The sequence below is a fragment of the Trypanosoma cruzi genome, genomic scaffold (genome assembly GCF_000209065.1).
Source record: "Trypanosoma cruzi strain CL Brener 1047053517171 genomic scaffold, whole genome shotgun sequence".
Taxonomy (NCBI): Eukaryota; Euglenozoa; class Kinetoplastea; order Trypanosomatida; family Trypanosomatidae; genus Trypanosoma; species Trypanosoma cruzi.
In genome coordinates, this window is record NW_001849568.1 from 202,320 (window position 1) to 219,049 (window position 16,730).

The window sequence follows — 16,730 nt, forward strand, 5'->3', positions numbered from 1 at the left end:
CTCTCACATTATTTCTCTGTGTGTCCGTACCAAAATTCTCATCGCGAAAGCGGTGCCAGATCCTCTTCCTCCACTGTTGTGGCATCGCCGCAGTAAAGCGCCTCCAACTCCATGTCCACCTCTGTGTAGCCGGGCTGTGTGACAATGTACGTGCGTCGGGGAGGAGCAAAGCGTTCTAGCGCCTCGTCACCACACACTCGCTGGCGCAGCTCATGTTCACCATCTTCATACCTCTGAATGGCTCGGTAAAAGGCGTCAATGAACCTTGCCTCTTCTTCCTCAGTCCATTTGTTATACCACTCCAAAGGGTAGTCAAAATCCGCCTCTGGCCACACTTTACGGAAAGAACGGACCACTTCCAGAACGGAGAACGCATTTTTGGCACGTCGTCCCTTTTTATTCTCAAAATATAAAGTGCCATTCCATGAAGACATAGTCTCTGCGTCGTCTTCAATAAACTCCCACTCCTTGGAGGATGGCGTAGGGCGGTCGTGTAATTTGCAGACCGTTTCTTCCGACCCACTACCCATTGCCTGTTTTACTACCGCGTAAAATAATTTTTCTTCTTCTGTTGAAATCATAAAGGGATTATGGATGCGCTGCAAAACCAAATTACCGTGTATTGACACCATGCTGTTGCTTTCCACACCTTCTTGTGGCAGCATGCAATGCAGCGCCCCCAAAAGTGGTGAAGCATCATGGAGCAGGCGAAAAACCACCAACGACATTATTAGAGACTCATGGAAGAATTTAGTCCGCTTGTTGGTGTCCTCGGGCAGCACGGCGGAAAGTCTCTCACCCCCCATCCTACAAAACATGAGGGCAAAAAACAACTCCACTGCATCCCCGCCATCAGAAATTCTATTCCCTGAGCCCACTGCATGGCCCAGCCACGTTCCCACAGACGCCAGGGATATATTCACAAAGGTGAGTTTTGCCACATCACGTGCAAGAAGGGCGATAAACACAAAAGAATCCATGGACGACTGCTGGGAATTCCACCTAAGACGGTAGAACTCCTCAAGAAAAAAACGTAATCGCCGCAGTGAAATGGGATGCTCCCACCAATTAGACAAGGCATCTAAAATTTCAAGGTCGTCGCCCTCGTCGTCGACATCATTATTGCCACGCCCCTCTTCATTTTCACGAAAGATGTTGTTGTTATTGTTGTTGCCGATGCTAGTTTGTCCAGGAACGCTTTTATTTTCCCTCTCCGTTTGCACTGCAAGCCACACACAGTGCGCCAGCGGATCCGAGATGGAGAAGCCCATCATTAGCCATCGCAACACTCGCCACCAGAGTGGCAGTCCCTTCGTCAATGGTGTCGTAGCACCACTCCGCAAAACCTCCTTCGCGACAACATCACAAATGGAGGGAGATAAAGTAGGAATTGTGCGACCCAACTCCTTGGAGACCATCTCCTCAAATAACTCATGCATTCTCGGTTGCTCCCTCATCGTGTTGTCATTACTGTGACCATCATTGTCATCCATGCGGCACGCTAGCTTTTGCAGCCGAATAACGATATCATTTTCCCACCCCATGACAGCAAAGACCAAACGGCACGCATGTCGTTCTTGCAATAATTTCACAAAATCTCGATACAACATCCCACTGCAGCGTAAAATTGCCCCTTCGTCCACACATGGTAAAGACCAAAGCAGCCATGGGATGTTCGGTGTTCTCATCACCTCGCCCGAACGGCGCAAAAAACGACGGACATCTCGCGAAAACACCACCTGTCGAGGCGATTCATCATTCACCTTCAAGAGTACAAATTTTTGTTGTTGTTGCCAGATGCGTGCTGCAACAAAAGAACCGCTCCATTCCGTCTCCTTCTCAAGGCTTGAACCGGCGGCTATGACATCCAGCCGCTCCTCCAACCACGACAAACTGAACTGGTCCTGCATGTCGACAACGCAAATCACGACATCTGCAGCTTTGCAGTGTGTGCGTAGCAATTCCCGTGGGGAGGAGCCAGGGATGTCGACGACCTTCACGGAGACGGGAATACCCGCATCTGTGACAGTCAGCACCGCCTCGTTAACGCCCACAAAAGACTGCAAGAGAAATTGCGCGTCATGGCCGACAAAAACGTGTGTTTCACCACAAATTTCTAGCTCTACACGCTGGTGACTCTGAATCTTCGTCGTCGTCTCTTCTCCAAGCAGTGGGGACGGCAGCGGCGACTGCAGAAGGGCAGTCAAAACGGATGTTTCCCCCTCATCCTCCTCACCGTTCCCTTCCACAATATCATCGCCACGTCGCTGAAGCCAATTGTGTAGCGCACGCAGCATATGCGCATCACCCCAACCCCGACTCCATGCCCAAAGCCACTGCACCATCGTTGTTTTCCCGACTGCGGAACTGCCGACAAACACAACATGCAGCGGCTCCTGACGAAACCGCGCAGAAGCAGCAACAAAAAGTGGCAGGTGGCATTGACCGGCCATTTCTTGTAAAAACGCCGCACCCCTTTTCATCTTTTCCGGAAGTGAAAAACAAGACGAAAAGAAGTCTTTTTCACTCATTGGTGAGAAGCGACTCCCAAGCGTGACACAACTTTGAAAGCTCGTAGGGGAAATTAATGAAAACGGCAAATGGCAGGAAGCACGTGGGCCGATGCCACAACTGTGAGGATGGCGTTTCATTTGCGTCATTATGTGCGCTCGCCATAACGGTGTCAATGAGGCATACACGGGTAAAAACGAAGTGTTCGAAAGTTCCGTGGTTTGAACGGCTGCAAGCCCAAAAGAATCAAGGTTCACAGCGAGATACAATAATTCTTCTGCATTTTCTGGAGGCACAACTCGAACCCGCCAGAAGAGGGCTTCTCGCTGTCGTTTCGGCAGTTCATCCTCCAGCACAACCCTCGTTTCTGGATAAACAAGACCACTACACGATGAGGCTGCCGCCTCCGACGCAAATATTCTTTCCTGAACCCCCTCACGGTTTGCCGAGGTTACGGTAACGCGCACACAAGGCGTTGGTGACATTGCCTGTCGAGAAAAGAGGAAAAACTGCCACCCGTTCTTGGAAGGCACCGCCTTCATCAAAACACCTGGATGATCCACCGAGTGTAAATTCCACCCCGCAGACTCCTTATTCGATGCTTCGTCAGACGAGAGAAAGAAACGGGAGGCGGTGTCCGCAGAAGGAGTTAAAAAAAGCTGCGGGGAACCCCCCAAGGCGCACGTGAGTGTTCCCCCTGTTTCAGCGTATTGCATAACAAGCTGCAGATACCAAACCAGCGACGACGATGATGATGATGATGAACGAAATGGTGGAGGTTCTGCAAAACTCAACGGTTTCAGTGAAGTATCATCGGCAAAAATACAAAGAAAAATTTGCGCAAAACATCCCTGAATAAATTCCAGTTGCAGTAGAGGCGCGATTTCACCACTTTCAGAGACGGAATACTCCGTAGATGACTTCGCGACGGGTTCCGAAGCAAGCATCTCAAGCACATCCTCGGAGGAAAGCCGATCCGGGAGCCGCTGTCCCTTCTTTGGAATAGGCAAATCCTCCATTTCTGTAGGAAAGCAAAACGACGATTGACGGACGAAGTCGCCGATTTCCTCGTGCGGCAAAAGAGGTGTCATCGAATGCGATGAGATTGTCGCTTCAAATGGCGTGTGATTCCAGTCCACCTGCCAGCTCCCGTTGTCGTCCTCGACGACAAGCAAACAGCCGGGGGTCAAGCACGGAGCTGTCGCATCACCAGAATATTCCCGCCGGCCAAACAACAACAGGTCCATGGCAGGCTCCACACTGGGAAGTAACAGGCTGCGCTGTAAGCTCCTCCACCAGTCAGCAAACCACACGGTAGCCTCTGGCGAGGGTACATCGCATACAACGGGGGCTTCTTCGGGATGAAACCACAACACGATACCGGGACGCTGCTGAAGAACACTTGCAGGAAGGGAGGCAGCAGCACCAGTAAGATGCAGTGCAGTATCGCCAGAAACGTAAATAAACCACTGGGGCGAATTCCATAATTTCAATGACTCCCACGATCCATCATTATTCATCGATGCCATCACGTGCGTTGAAATCACCTCCACAAGCTGTTCCTCACTCGGCACGTCATGCTTCTCCCCTTCGGCTTCGGCGCCCACCCGACATCCGGACAGCTTCAGTAAGGAAGTGTCCTTCTCCTCGCCGCGTCCCAAAAGTAACTGATGTAAACCCGCGTCCCCCGTTAAGATAATCGCCCGCAGAACATTACCACGCGTAGCAGACGACAAAGAAGAAGAGTACACTTGCAGACATGTACCATCCAATCGCACAAGAGCCTGGCAAATGTCGTCCACGACAGACCACACGTGCCCAGTAGTATCATGACCGCCCACCACTCCCTGAGAAGAAACTGCCAGCAACAGCACCCGCAACGTCCCCTCCAATCTCCACGAGCTTCGTCCGGTACATGAAGACATCAACACGCACACATGCAAACAGACACAAACAAACAAAAAAAAAATACGTCTTGTTTCTTCTTTTATTCGTCTCTCTTCTCCGTGCAAAAAAAAAAAGAAAAAAGAAAAGAAAAGAAAGGGCAAGACAGAGATCTCTTTGAACGCCATCCCCAATACTCTATCACCCTCATACACTCACATGCACACACGAGAACAATATAAATGTAAAGCAACCTTCAAAACAACCACATCACCGGCCCTTCACACGGGACGTCGGCCAATACGTGTTTCTCTCGCCATATCTTTTCCATAACCCGACCGGCATCGAGCGGTATGATATTTTTGCGGTGCTATTTAGGTGCATCTGCTCCCGGGAACGCAGTGTTTTTGCTTGCCGAATCTCGTTCATGTATTTGGCCGCCGTGACTTCACCCTCAAACTTCTCAAAGTCTTCGATGACGTTTCCGGCATTGCGAAGATACGCCTGCAAATCCTTTTTCGTCATCCCCCTCATCGCTGCCTCCTGCTTGATACGCTCCCTCTTTTTTCGCAAAACATCAAGTGCGGTCCATGGAGATGTCGGGCAAACGGTCACAGCCTGCTGTGCAAACTGACGTGCAGCCCACTGCGACCGCCGCTTCTCCACGTTACACGGCTCCACAAGAGAGGGGCCAAACTTCTTCCCTGCCTTATACTCGCCAATTCGACCGTCTTCCTCTTCCACAAGGAAACGGGTGACTGACCCCATGTTCACACGCTCACGCCACATTGCCTCCTTTGCACACTGTCTTTTACTCCGGCCCATCTGCTTATCCCGACTCGCATACTTCTCCAAAACTCCTAAAAAACAAGAGACAACACCATTGGTTTGTTGACGCATCACTGAACGTCCGCTCTTCCTACCCAATCCAATCACTGCGGAGGGCAAATCCGCTCTCGTTGGCGTCGTCTTTCCGTATTCTTCATCGTTCATCGCCGTGTCCCCCGTTAAAACTGTGGGGTTGATGGAGCGCAGATTATTTTTTTCCTCCTCCTGGACGTGAGTCAAGCCCTTTTGTGGTGCTGCCGCGAAGCACTCGCCGCCTTTCGCATCATCACTATCATCCTTGACGTTAGCTTCCATGTACGGCAATTCGAGCCACTCTGCATCCGGTCGTTCAAGTCCTGTGTTCAGGCGAAAGGTGCCATAGTCGGACTTATACCGATGAAGCGGATGTGTGTGACGCCACGCCAAGAATCGCTGCCTTCGCCGCGCCTTCTCATTCTCTTCAACGTCTCCAAGATGGTAGCTTGCGTCACGCATGTTGTCTTTGTTCTTCTTCTTCTTCATCATCTCGTTGCTGTCCTCCGAGTGAAACAATAGCAACGGTTCGTCAGCCGACGCGGACATGTGAGCATTCATGGCAGCTCTGTCATTTCCACCCAGAGAAAGCACATATTTTTGCGAATTCATTTGTATCGGGAGCGACGGTGCGGTGCCTGCTGAAGAATCTGGTGGGTTTTGCATTTCGTCTCCCTTTAGTGCTGTAAAAAACGCCTTCGCTTTTTGCGTCCCCACACGGTGGGCCTCCTGCACACGTCTCGCTTCTTCCTTCAATGCCGCATCCATATCTGCATCCGCCTTGGCCTTCAACATCTGTCGCAGCCGATCGCCTGGGATGAGACCGGAGGTTTCTGCAATCAAACCGCGGAGGAGTTCAACGTTGGTGCCGTCCTTCGCGGAGGTGGGGAGGATAAACGGAAACACTTTCCGGTATTTACGCCGGTACTTCGTGATGGTCGCATAAATCTGTCGCATGACGGAACACACACGCGAGTGTGGCACAGAGTCGCACTTCGTCAGGACTATAAAAAAAACACCATGAAGATTTTCTAGCCAAGTAAAGTAACGCAAATCCACCTTCGTGAGTCCACGCTCACAGTCAACGCAAAAAAGCACAGTGTTCACAGAACGCCGCACGCCCAGGTAGGCATCTGTGAGGGCGATCGCCTTGTCGCGCCAATGATCCGACATGCCCTCTATGCCGAATCCGGGAACATCCACAAATGTCAACTGAACACCACCGCCAGGGAGCTTCACCAAGCCGTTGCCCTTCACATTGAGGTACCGCTGCATCTCCTCCGGTGACACACTCTGGTAAAAGGAAATTTGTCGGGTCGTGTTCGGTGTACTACTTGTCTTGGCCAGCGTTTGCCCGAGAAGCGCGTTTAACAGACTCGACTTTCCCGCACAGGCCTTGCCGACCAAAACAATCTCCTGATACAAATCGTTCACCTCAAAAAAGTAATTGTGATTATCATACAATGTTGGCTTTCTTCGAGCACGCCGTTGTTGTCCTCTCACTGTAGTAGAGCCGGCGTCCTCATCCTCGCGCAACAAACCTGCCTGCCGCACCAGTGTGTATTGCTGACCCAGCATGACCTTGTTTCCGAGTTGTTTGGCCTCCTCCGTTATTTTTCCAAAGCTCAAAGGAGGTGGTGGAACCAGCTTCTCCTTGTATGTGTAGTCTGACGGGTTAGGGTGCGTCATTTCATACAACACACGACGTCGCTGGGCAACAAGCCGCTCCCGTTCCTCCTTGAAAGCATCCGTTACTAAATCAATCACATCTGAACCCACACCACGTGCCGCCGGGTGATGCTCACAGAGCCGCTCGCGCTCCGATGAGGCGGCCACCTCGCACAGTTGCTTCGCGTGAACGCCGTCCAACACGATGTCGTCATCTACCGCATCCGCGGAGGGACACAGCGCATCCGCGGTGGGTTCTGGCACCATCTCCAACAATGCCTGTTGCGTTGCGTGACGTGGCCTTCTCGATGGGGCTGCCGGCAAGGCAGCGAGAGACGGGCCGTCCGCCACCTTCCGCGTGACAGACTGCTGCTGGGCGTAGCGCGGAGGGCTGCGTAGCGGCATGCGCCCAAGAAGATCGAAGGTTATGGAAGAGGCGCACCGCCATGTTGGCGTTTTGAAAAGCATCCAAACGCCTCTGATGCCGTCACCCCGCCGCTGCAGATGACGTCAAAAAAACAAAAAAAAAGGAGGAAAAAAAAAAATCCAAAGCGCGCAAATGTTCACCAAAAAACGAGTCAGCACCGCAAATGAACGCGTCTTCCACCCGTGTTCCCCGCATAACCACAGAGAGAGAGAGAGAGAAAGAGCGCGCGGCTGACGACGGAATTGTGGACACACCAATCGTCTGTTGCTGCCCATACACACCGCATGCGGGTACAGACACAAAATAACACACGTACACAAACACTCAAACAATCAAATTTGAAACTTCTACTCACCGCTAATTAAGACGTAGTGAGAAAAAAATAACAAGAAAAAAAAATACACACACACACACACTCATTTTCTGTTCTTCTCAACGTGCCTCTGTTTTTCCTTCTTTTTTCTTTTTTCTTTTTTGTGTGTGTACTTTTTTAACTCCTTATTTAATTTTGGTTGCGCTGATAATCGCATTTTTGACCTCCTCTCATCCTCCCATTCACCCCCTGTGTCTCGGTAGTCAGCGGCACAGAAAAGAGCAAACATGTGCGCACAAATCACACCAATATATAAGTATATGTACATTGCATGCATGCGTGTACACATGCGGACTCAAATCAGCCTCGCCTTGCCTTTTTTTTTTTTTTTCCTTCCCCCTCCCCCCCGCTTTTGCTCCTCCCGCTGCCTCTCAGAGAGAGAAAAAAGGAAAGGCGCCACGGCAAAGTAAGACGGACGGGAGGTGGTCACAAATACAAAAAAAAAACCAAAAACACACGTCCACCCCACAAACACACACACACACAGAGAGAGAGAGAGAGGCAGAGAGACGCATGCACAATAATAATAATAATAATGGTAACAGAAAAAAAAAAAAAAAAATTTGACCAAATAAATAAATAAAATTCATTAACGGAACAAAACATCAGTGTCGCCAAAATTGAGAGGAAACAAAGGAAAACAAAAAAAAAAAAAGAAATGGTTTTCTCGCGTCAATGGCTCACATTGTAATGTGTTTTATTCCTTCCTTGTTTTTGTTGTTGTTGTTGTTGTTTTTGCCATTCAACCTTCCTCCCGCAATTTGTCTTCAAAGGTCTCAGTTTATTTCAATTCGTTGCTTCACAAAATGTTTTAGCCCCACACACACACACACACCTCCTCCTAAAAGAGGCATATAATCCAAAGGTAAAAGAAAACACATAACGTGTGCCACTTTATGAATGAACAGTAATTCCCCTCCCCCTCTGCATTCATACATATAATACTTACATGCATAGTTGCTGTATTTGTTACACTCAATGCCTCCTCCTCCTCCGTCGGCAGTACCAAATGTCATTGGTTTCATCCCAACCTTCTCCGTACGATATCCATTTTTTTTTTTTTCCTGCCCCTTGTATTCTTCTCATGTATCGTCTCTCATTTCATTTTCCACCAACTCCCCTCTCTATTGTTGTTGTTGTTTTTTCCCCAACTCCACCCCAATGTATTTAAAAAAGTTACGTCAATATGATGGAATATATAAATGTATTCTGCTTCTTTCCCACCCTTCTCCTCCCTCCTTTCCTATGTTGTGTCACGTTTTTTTTTTTTGTTGTTGTTGTTGTTGTTTCCTTCATTTTCTTCTCAGTTTCTTTTTTGTTTGTTGCCTTTTCATTTCCCGTAGGGTAATAAATCAAAAATAAATAAATAACAAATTAAAAAATAAATAAAAATTTCTTTCGGCCTGAATGTTTGCGGACGTATTATTTGGCGGTGACCGTCTCGTTTTCGTGACTACCGCCCCGCCGCCCCGCAGTGGCCCTCACACACGCCTCCACACACACACACACACAGCGAGGCGTACCTCGCGACTCCCCTCCCCTCACCCCACACGTCGTCGTGTCTTTTCCCCGGCGTTAATTGTCCCCTCCTTTTATTTGATCCCTTTCTTCCCAATAAAAGTAAAAAAAAAAAAAAAGAGGGGAGCGAAGAAATGTTGTTGTTGTTGTTGTTAGCTGCCTTGGAAAACTGTCACTTCGCTCCCCCCGCCGTGTCTCCCTTTTTTTTTCCTTTTTTATCCCATCCAACGAAACCCCCTTCCTACCACCGTCCCCTGCAAAAGTGAAAACGATGGGGGGTCAAAAATCTTGCACCTCCTGTCCTGCCAACAATTTCGCCGCGGCACAACGACAACCACAGAATCCCTCAGTACCTCAAGCCAAGAGTTCATGATGACGCGCGCGGGCGTACAGCATGACACGCTGAAGATCCTGCTTGAGTCCCTTCAGCTGGTCGTTCTCCCGTTCAAAGAACGCCCGTAACTCACGTGCCTCCTTACCGTTGTCCTCCATCACCTGCAGCTGCTCCTCCAGCTCGCTCTGTTCCTTGGCGTAGCTGCGCTTGTTGTCCTCCAGCTCACGTTTGGCCCCGTTCACCCACTCAGTCAGATCTTTGCACTCGTCTTCCAGCAAAACAACATCACCAAACTGCCTTGACTCATCTTTGTAAACACGGCCCTTCATTATATCCTGCTCCTTCAGGGAGGACACATGACGCTGCTTCACGTGTGTGCCACGACGGAAATGGTACCGCTGATCATCATCCAGTTGCTTTAGTCGAGAGCGGGTCTCAACAAGCTTCGCCATCTCCACCCCAGCGCTTTCAAGCAGCTTGGCCTTGGCCTTATCGCGTTCTTCAGTGTTCTTGTTGATCATGTCCTCCTGTGATGCGTAAACTTTGGCTGCAGCATTACTTGCCGCCTGGAGCTTCCCCCTCGCAGCCTCCACACGCCGAGACAAGTTATCAAGATCCACTTTTGTCCACGAAGACGGATCCCCAAGACTCTCATTGGGCCTTTCCCGGCACACACTCGTCCAAACCTGCTGCACATGGGACCGCTGTGCCTCCTCTTCGGCAGAATCGAGGTCGCGTTCAACGGCATTACCGTACTTTTCCGCAAACACATTGATGGAATCAAGCTGCCGTCTCACCCGCTCCGTTTCCTCCTTCACAAGCCGAAGCTCTTTGCGCAGGCCAATGACTTCGCTGTACACCTGCAGCTGTGACTCAACAGCCTTCTCACGCGCCTCCAACTCCCTCAGCTCATTTTCTTTCTCCTCAATGCTGGCGAGAACAAACCGAATAGAACTTCGACGACCAGGAGCAGCACCACTCGCACCTGAATACTCCTCAAACTCCTGCACCGCGGCTTCACCGAGCTCCCTGTAGTCGAACTCGGCAGCAGCCTCCGGAGCATTCACCTCCTCGGGCACTTCTTCCTTGTGTTCACTGGCAAGGCCGGCTTCGGCTTCACCGAGCTCCCTGTAGTCAAACTCGGCGGCAGCCTCCGGAGCATTCACCTCCTCGGGCACTTCTTCCTTGTGTTCACTGGCAAGGCCGGCTTCGGCTTCACCGAGCTCCCTGTAGTCAAACTCGGCGGCAGCCTCCGGAGCATTCACCTCCTCGGGCACTTCTTCCTTGTGTTCACCGGCAAGGCCGGCTTCGGCTTCACCGAGCTCCCTGTAGTCAAACTCGGCGGCAGCCTCCGGAGCATTCACCTCCTCGGGCACTTCTTCCTTGTGTTCACTGGCAAGGCCGGCTTCGGCTTCACCGAGCTCCCTGTAGTCGAACTCGGCGGCAGCCTCCGGAGCATTCACCTCCTCGGGCACTTCTTCCTTGTGTTCACTGGCAAGGCCGGCTTCGGCTTCACCGAGCTCCCTGTAGTCGAACTCGGCGGCAGCCTCCGGGGCTTTTTTAACTTGGCTTTCAGCTAACTCCTTTGGGGAGCCGCTCTCCTGCCTCTGCATCTCAACACTTGTCTCCATTTCGCTCTCGATTCCTGTACTGAGCTGTTCTTCTGTTTTATCCTGGATGATGTGCTTACCGAGTAACTGGTAGATGTCCCTTTACTTCCTTGTAGAATTTCGTTTGTTTGTTTGTTTGTTTGTTTCGCTTTGTTCTTCACTACGTTGCCGTGAAAACGCAAGAGGCATGGGGGGAGAGTGCAATACAGTTGCGAAGAGGCACAAGAAACAGCAGAGGGCGGCAAATCGGAAAGCAAGTGCGGCGCCACACGGTGGCACAAGTTCCCCGCGTTCATTTCACCATTAAGCCCGCGGGTGTACCCACCGCCGCCGCGTCCCCGGCCCTACCTCGCCCCAGAAGCAGCATCGGCTGAGGGTTCCCCACGCAGCATGATGAATAAAGAGCTCCGTAAGCTGCTCCCCCCAATCTTTCATTACATACACGTCTCTTTTGGAGGGGTCGTTGTTACCATCTCCCTCTTTCCCTCTCTCTCTCTCTCTTATTCACTCTTTCACTCACACTGGGAGAAACATACATATAAATATATAAATAAATAAATAAATAAATGCAGTATTTCATACATGCCGCGTTCTCCCAACTCCACCCACGTCATGCCACACAGACCTCAAGTTCAACACATTGCCTGCCCACGCACTCACGCAAATAGTCATCTACAGGAAATTCCGAAAACAAAACAAAAATGCAGGAGCACGAGCAATACCCCCTTCCCCCGCAAACACATCTCAAAAGCAAAAAAGGAAAAGAAAAACAAAAAAAAAAAAAAAACATCGCTGGAAGAAGCAAGAAATCAAAAAACAGAAAGCAAGAATGGAAAATACTAAATAACTATCCAGGTGGAACAGTAGTAATAAAAAAAAGAACCACGCAAGACCTCACAAGTTTATATACTGAAACCCACAAAACACACAAAAAACAATAGTATATATATATATATATATAAGCATAGAAAACAATACATGACATTTTTTTTCTTTTTCTTCCTTTAAGGGACACGGGAAAACATACAAAAAGTTCAAAAAAAAAAATAATATATAAATATATCGTCCAAATTCCTAATAAGCCTCGCTTCACAATAGAACCTCCTCATCCCCCAGCACACAAAGTGACGCGTACACACATGTATATATATATATATATATATATATATATATATATACGAAAAAAAACCTTTGTATAGAAGAAAAAAGTAAGCAATCAAATACTACCTCAAAAGAAAAACAAGACGGGCGGTTTATATCCTACGGTAAAAGCAAAGAAAAAATATAACCAAGAGTAACACACACCCATATTTGTCTCAAATGCCTCTGAAATAGCAAACAAAGAACACAGCACAGCTTCCCTTTTGGTCCCTTTTCTTGACATAACTGTTGAAACCAGCAATCGCCTTCTCATCTTAAGTAAACGCCTCACGGTTGCGCATGCGGACGTAGATCAGCACGTGCTGAAGATCCTGCTTGAGTCCCTTCAGCTGGTCGTTCTCCCGTTCAAAGAACGCCCGTAACTCACGTGCCTCCTTACCGTTGTCCTCCATCACCTGCAGCTGCTCCTCCAGCTCGCTCTGTTCCTTGGCGTAGCTGCGCTTGTTGTCCTCCAGCTCACGTTTGGCCCCGTTCACCCACTCAGTCAGATCTTTGCACTCGTCTTCCAGCAAAACAACATCACCAAACTGCCTTGACTCATCTTTGTAAACACGGCCCTTCATTATATCCTGCTCCTTCAGGGAGGACACATGACGCTGCTTCACGTGTGTGCCACGACGGAAATGGTACCGCTGATCATCATCCAGTTGCTTTAGTCGAGAGCGGGTCTCAACAAGCTTCGCCATCTCCACCCCAACGCTTTCAAGCAGCTTGGCCTTGGCCTTATCGCGTTCTTCAGTGTTCTTGTTGATCATGTCCTCCTGTGATGCGTAAACTTTGGCTGCAGCATTACTTGCCGCCTGGAGCTTCCCCCTCGCAGCCTCCACACGCCGAGACAAGTTATCAAGATCCACTTTTGTCCACGAAGACGGATCCCCAAGACTCTCATTGGGCCTTTCCCGGCACACACTCGTCCAAACCTGCTGCACATGGGACCGCTGTGCCTCCTCTTCGGCAGAATCGAGGTCGCGTTCAACGGCATTACCGTACTTTTCCGCAAACACATTGATGGAATCAAGCTGCCGTCTCACCCGCTCCGTTTCCTCCTTCACAAGCCGAAGCTCTTTGCGCAGGCCAATGACTTCGCTGTACACCTGCAGCTGTGACTCAACAGCCTTCTCACGCGCCTCCAACTCCCTCAGCTCATTTTCTTTCTCCTCAATGCTGGCGAGAACAAACCGAATAGAGCTTCGACGACCAGGAGCAGCACCACTCGCACTTGAATACTCCTCAAACTCCTGCACCGCGGCTTCACCGAGCTCCCTGTAGTCGAACTCGGCGGCAGCCTCCGGGGCTTTTTGGGCCCGTGTCCCAGCTAACTCCTTTGGGGAGCCGCTCTCCTGCCTCTGCATCTCAACACTTGTCTCCATTTCGCTCTCGATTCCTGTACTGAGCTGTTCTTCTGTTTTATCCTGGATGATGTGCTTACCGAGTAACTGGTAGATGTCCTTTTACTTCCTTGTAGAATTTCGTTTGTTTGTTTGTTTGTTTGTTTCGCTTTGTTCTTCACTACGTTGCCGTGAAAACGCAAGAGGCATGGGAGGAGAGTGCAATACAGTTGCGAAGAGGCGCAAGAAACAGCAGAGGGCGGCAAATCGGAAAGCAAGTGCGGCGCCACACGGTGGCACAAGTTCCCCGCGTTCATTTCACCATTAAGCCCGCGGGTGTACCCACCGCCGCCGCGTCCCCGGCCCTACCTCGCCCCAGAAGCAGCATCGGCTGAGGGTTCCCCACGCAGCATGATGAATAAAGATTTCCGTAAGCTCTTTCCATCTCAATGCCTCTGCAGAGGGCTCTCTCAGTGGAAAGATCGTTGTTACCATTTCCCTCTTTCCCTCTCTCTCTTATTCACTCTTTCACTCACACTGAGAAAAGCATACACGTTTCTGCGCACTTGCGTGTGTTGCGTTCATCCCTCTCACCCTGTTGACCCCTTTCCCTCCACCCGTTCTCCCTTCTCTGCTTCACCTCACAGCGCTTTCATCGTAACAACTTACTCTTGTTGCTTTTGCTGTTGCTGTTTTACTTTACGCACCCACATGGCTGTGTCTCATTTTTCTCCTTTTGCTCATTCGTACTCCTTCTTTTCACTGCACTGCAGCCTCTTTTTTTCTTTTCGTTTTTCCTTTCTTTCCTTTCTTCTACCCATCATCCAAGAGGTCCTTTTTGCTTTTTGTTTTTTGGTGTTGAAAGAAGATTTATTGCCCCCGACAAAAAAAAAAAAAAAAAAAAACGGTGTGCAGGAACAAATAAATTTTTTTTTAAAACCAAAAAAGAGGGCGTGGCAGGGGATGCAATACGCTCTTGGCACACTGGGCTCATCGCCGGGGCCTCGGTGGCTGGTGTTTACCATCCGCTTGCCGCATCGATTACCCCAAATCCTTCGCTTCAGCGCACACACGTGGCATGCCGCGCTGGGCGAGGCGGCGGCGGTACAAAACACACAGAAGGACGGCAGGCCGCACAAACACACACAGCAACAGTCCGAACCGAGCAGTGAGCCGTGTGCCTGCGGAGGTGCCATCAAACACCCACCCACCCCCCAATAATAATAATAAATTATTTCTCAGGGTTTGGATCACATGAAGCCTCATGAAGGTGTGTGTGTGTGTGTGTGCAGCGCTGCCGTAACCCACAGACAGACCCAAAAGCACGACAATGACGTGTGAATTATTTAAATAATAATGAAAATAATAAAAACAGAAGAAAAAAAAAAATACACAAATCTTCCGTCACACAACTTCCCGTTGCCTCTTCCTTCCACCCCATTCCCCATCCCCTCTCAACCCCTTTCTTTCTGAACATCACCGCTGCATGCATGCAAGTAGTGTTGGAAGAATGCAGTTGTGTATTTAAATTTACATATACATATTTAACCGTGCATACATAAATATTTGTCATCGACACAGACAAGGTAGATGGAAATAATAAAACAAAAAGTCAGAATGTACGCAGCGTTCTACGATGAAAAGAAAAGAAAGAAAAAAAAAACAAAGACGTACATATTTATGGGATAAAAAGAGCATCACCGGGCATTCGTCACGCGTGCTCGAGTCTTCTCCCTTCGTACGGTTTCCCTCCACACAAACACACAGGTTTTGGTTTTGGTTTTGGTTTTGGTTTTGTTTTGTTTTTTTTTTTTTTTTTGTTTTTTCACCGCGTACATTTCATGCCCTCTTTTTCCCCCACTCCATCGTCATTGATGCCTCATGTATTCGTTTCGGCTGCCACAAGGAGGGGCGTAACGGCGCAGAAGCATAAGATGCTGCATGCATGCACATACAAACATAAACACATAATTCAAACAGGTGCGTGAACCCTCCCCCCCCCCTCTTTCATCCCTCCACTTTCCCCGCACCAAAACACACACACACAATAATAATAAAAAGAGTACGACAATAAACGCATGTATAAAGGCATGCCAATAAAAAGAGATCTCAACCGCAATTATATTGCGAGTAGAGAAGGAGGGAAAGTGAAAGCGTAAATGAAGTTTTCTCTTCTCTTCTTTTTTTTCCGCAGCATGCGCGCTGCCGCCTTCAGCCGTCGCACCGGACGGCGGTTGCTGCTGCCGCTCTCCCCCTCTTCCTCCCATTCAACGATGCGGCAACAAAACCACAAAAACGGACGAGCGTCTTTCACGTGCCTCCAGCCGAGAAAAAAAGAGAAAAAAAAAAAAAAGGGAACAAACAAAACAACGGCCGCAGAGCCCTGATTGCCGCAAAACCAACGCACATCGCCCCGGGCTGCGTCCTCAGTGTCGCCCCACCTCCACTCGGCGCCCTTTTAAACCTCCCACGCCACTCCGCCCTCACAACCCCGTTTTTTTTTTGTTTGTTTGTTTGTTGTTTTTTTTACGCCTCATTCCACCACCCGCCCCGACTCCCTTCCATAAACAAAAACACGCATCTGCCACGCCACCCAAAAACAAAAACAACAGAAAAAAAAAACCACGACGAAAAGCCGCATCCAATTCTCTCCCCCACACTGTAAAAGGCACCCACAACACAAAATAAAAACAAAAAAGAAAAAAAGAAAAGAAAAAAAGAAAAAACAGGCAGTAATTGTTCAAAAAAAAAAAAAAGAAAAAGAACAAAGAGAAATAGAGGTGTATTGAACCTGAAAGATGTCTTTCACGGCCTTTTCACGCACAGAAGTCACCGAAGGGAACGGAAGGAAAAGGATACACGCAAAGTAACGCAGGGAGTCGCAGTCCTCCGGTATTGGCGTGTGCTTTACGTGTTTTCTTGCTAATATTTCCTGGGGAAAGAGGGAGGGGAAGGGGGGACGACAAAAGTAAAAAAATGACAACTCAGCGGCTGCATCAAATAACAACAGCAGCGGAATGGACATTTCGTCCCAAGAGCCGCATGCCGCCAATCA

The 16,730-nt window shown here is 49.3% G+C and overlaps 4 protein-coding genes across 4 annotated transcripts, besides 23 other annotated features; all 4 read right to left on the minus strand.

Annotated features, from left to right (window-relative positions):
• Window positions 1-16,730: part of a sequence feature (heterozygous, non-Esmeraldo-like haplotype) that runs on past the window's edge.
• On the minus strand, window positions 39-4,436 carry Tc00.1047053511815.150 (uncharacterized protein; the record flags this gene model as incomplete). The annotated part of the gene is made up of 1 exon (XM_809359.1): window positions 39-4,436. One exon carries the CDS (start codon window positions 4,434-4,436, stop codon window positions 39-41), a length of 4,398 nt encoding a protein of 1,465 aa, XP_814452.1.
• Window positions 4,522-4,553: a microsatellite.
• Window positions 4,666-7,392, minus strand: Tc00.1047053511815.160 (hypothetical protein, conserved; the record flags this gene model as incomplete). Its single annotated transcript, XM_809360.1, has 1 exon — window positions 4,666-7,392. One exon carries the CDS (start codon window positions 7,390-7,392, stop codon window positions 4,666-4,668), a length of 2,727 nt encoding a protein of 908 aa, XP_814453.1.
• Window positions 7,437-7,469: a sequence feature (A-rich).
• Window positions 8,270-8,311: a sequence feature (AT_rich).
• Window positions 8,433-8,462: a microsatellite.
• Window positions 8,993-9,012: a microsatellite.
• Window positions 9,071-9,114: a microsatellite.
• Tc00.1047053511815.170 (hypothetical protein, conserved) lies at window positions 9,597-11,207 on the minus strand (the record flags this gene model as incomplete). The annotated part of the gene is made up of 1 exon (XM_809361.1): window positions 9,597-11,207. The coding sequence occupies one exon, from the start codon at window positions 11,205-11,207 to the stop codon at window positions 9,597-9,599; it is 1,611 nt and encodes a 536-aa protein (XP_814454.1).
• Window positions 11,306-11,332: a microsatellite.
• Window positions 11,659-11,687: a microsatellite.
• Window positions 11,725-11,754: a microsatellite.
• Window positions 11,939-11,973: a microsatellite.
• Window positions 12,128-12,147: a microsatellite.
• Window positions 12,223-12,249: a sequence feature (AT_rich).
• Window positions 12,326-12,364: a microsatellite.
• Tc00.1047053511815.180 (hypothetical protein, conserved) lies at window positions 12,602-13,717 on the minus strand (the record flags this gene model as incomplete). Its single annotated transcript, XM_809362.1, has 1 exon — window positions 12,602-13,717. The coding sequence occupies one exon, from the start codon at window positions 13,715-13,717 to the stop codon at window positions 12,602-12,604; it is 1,116 nt and encodes a 371-aa protein (XP_814455.1).
• Window positions 13,816-13,842: a microsatellite.
• Window positions 14,451-14,490: a sequence feature (CT-rich).
• Window positions 14,560-14,580: a microsatellite.
• Window positions 14,892-14,912: a sequence feature (AT_rich).
• Window positions 15,016-15,047: a sequence feature (AT_rich).
• Window positions 15,444-15,500: a microsatellite.
• Window positions 16,003-16,045: a sequence feature (A-rich).
• Window positions 16,357-16,401: a microsatellite.
• Window positions 16,418-16,450: a sequence feature (A-rich).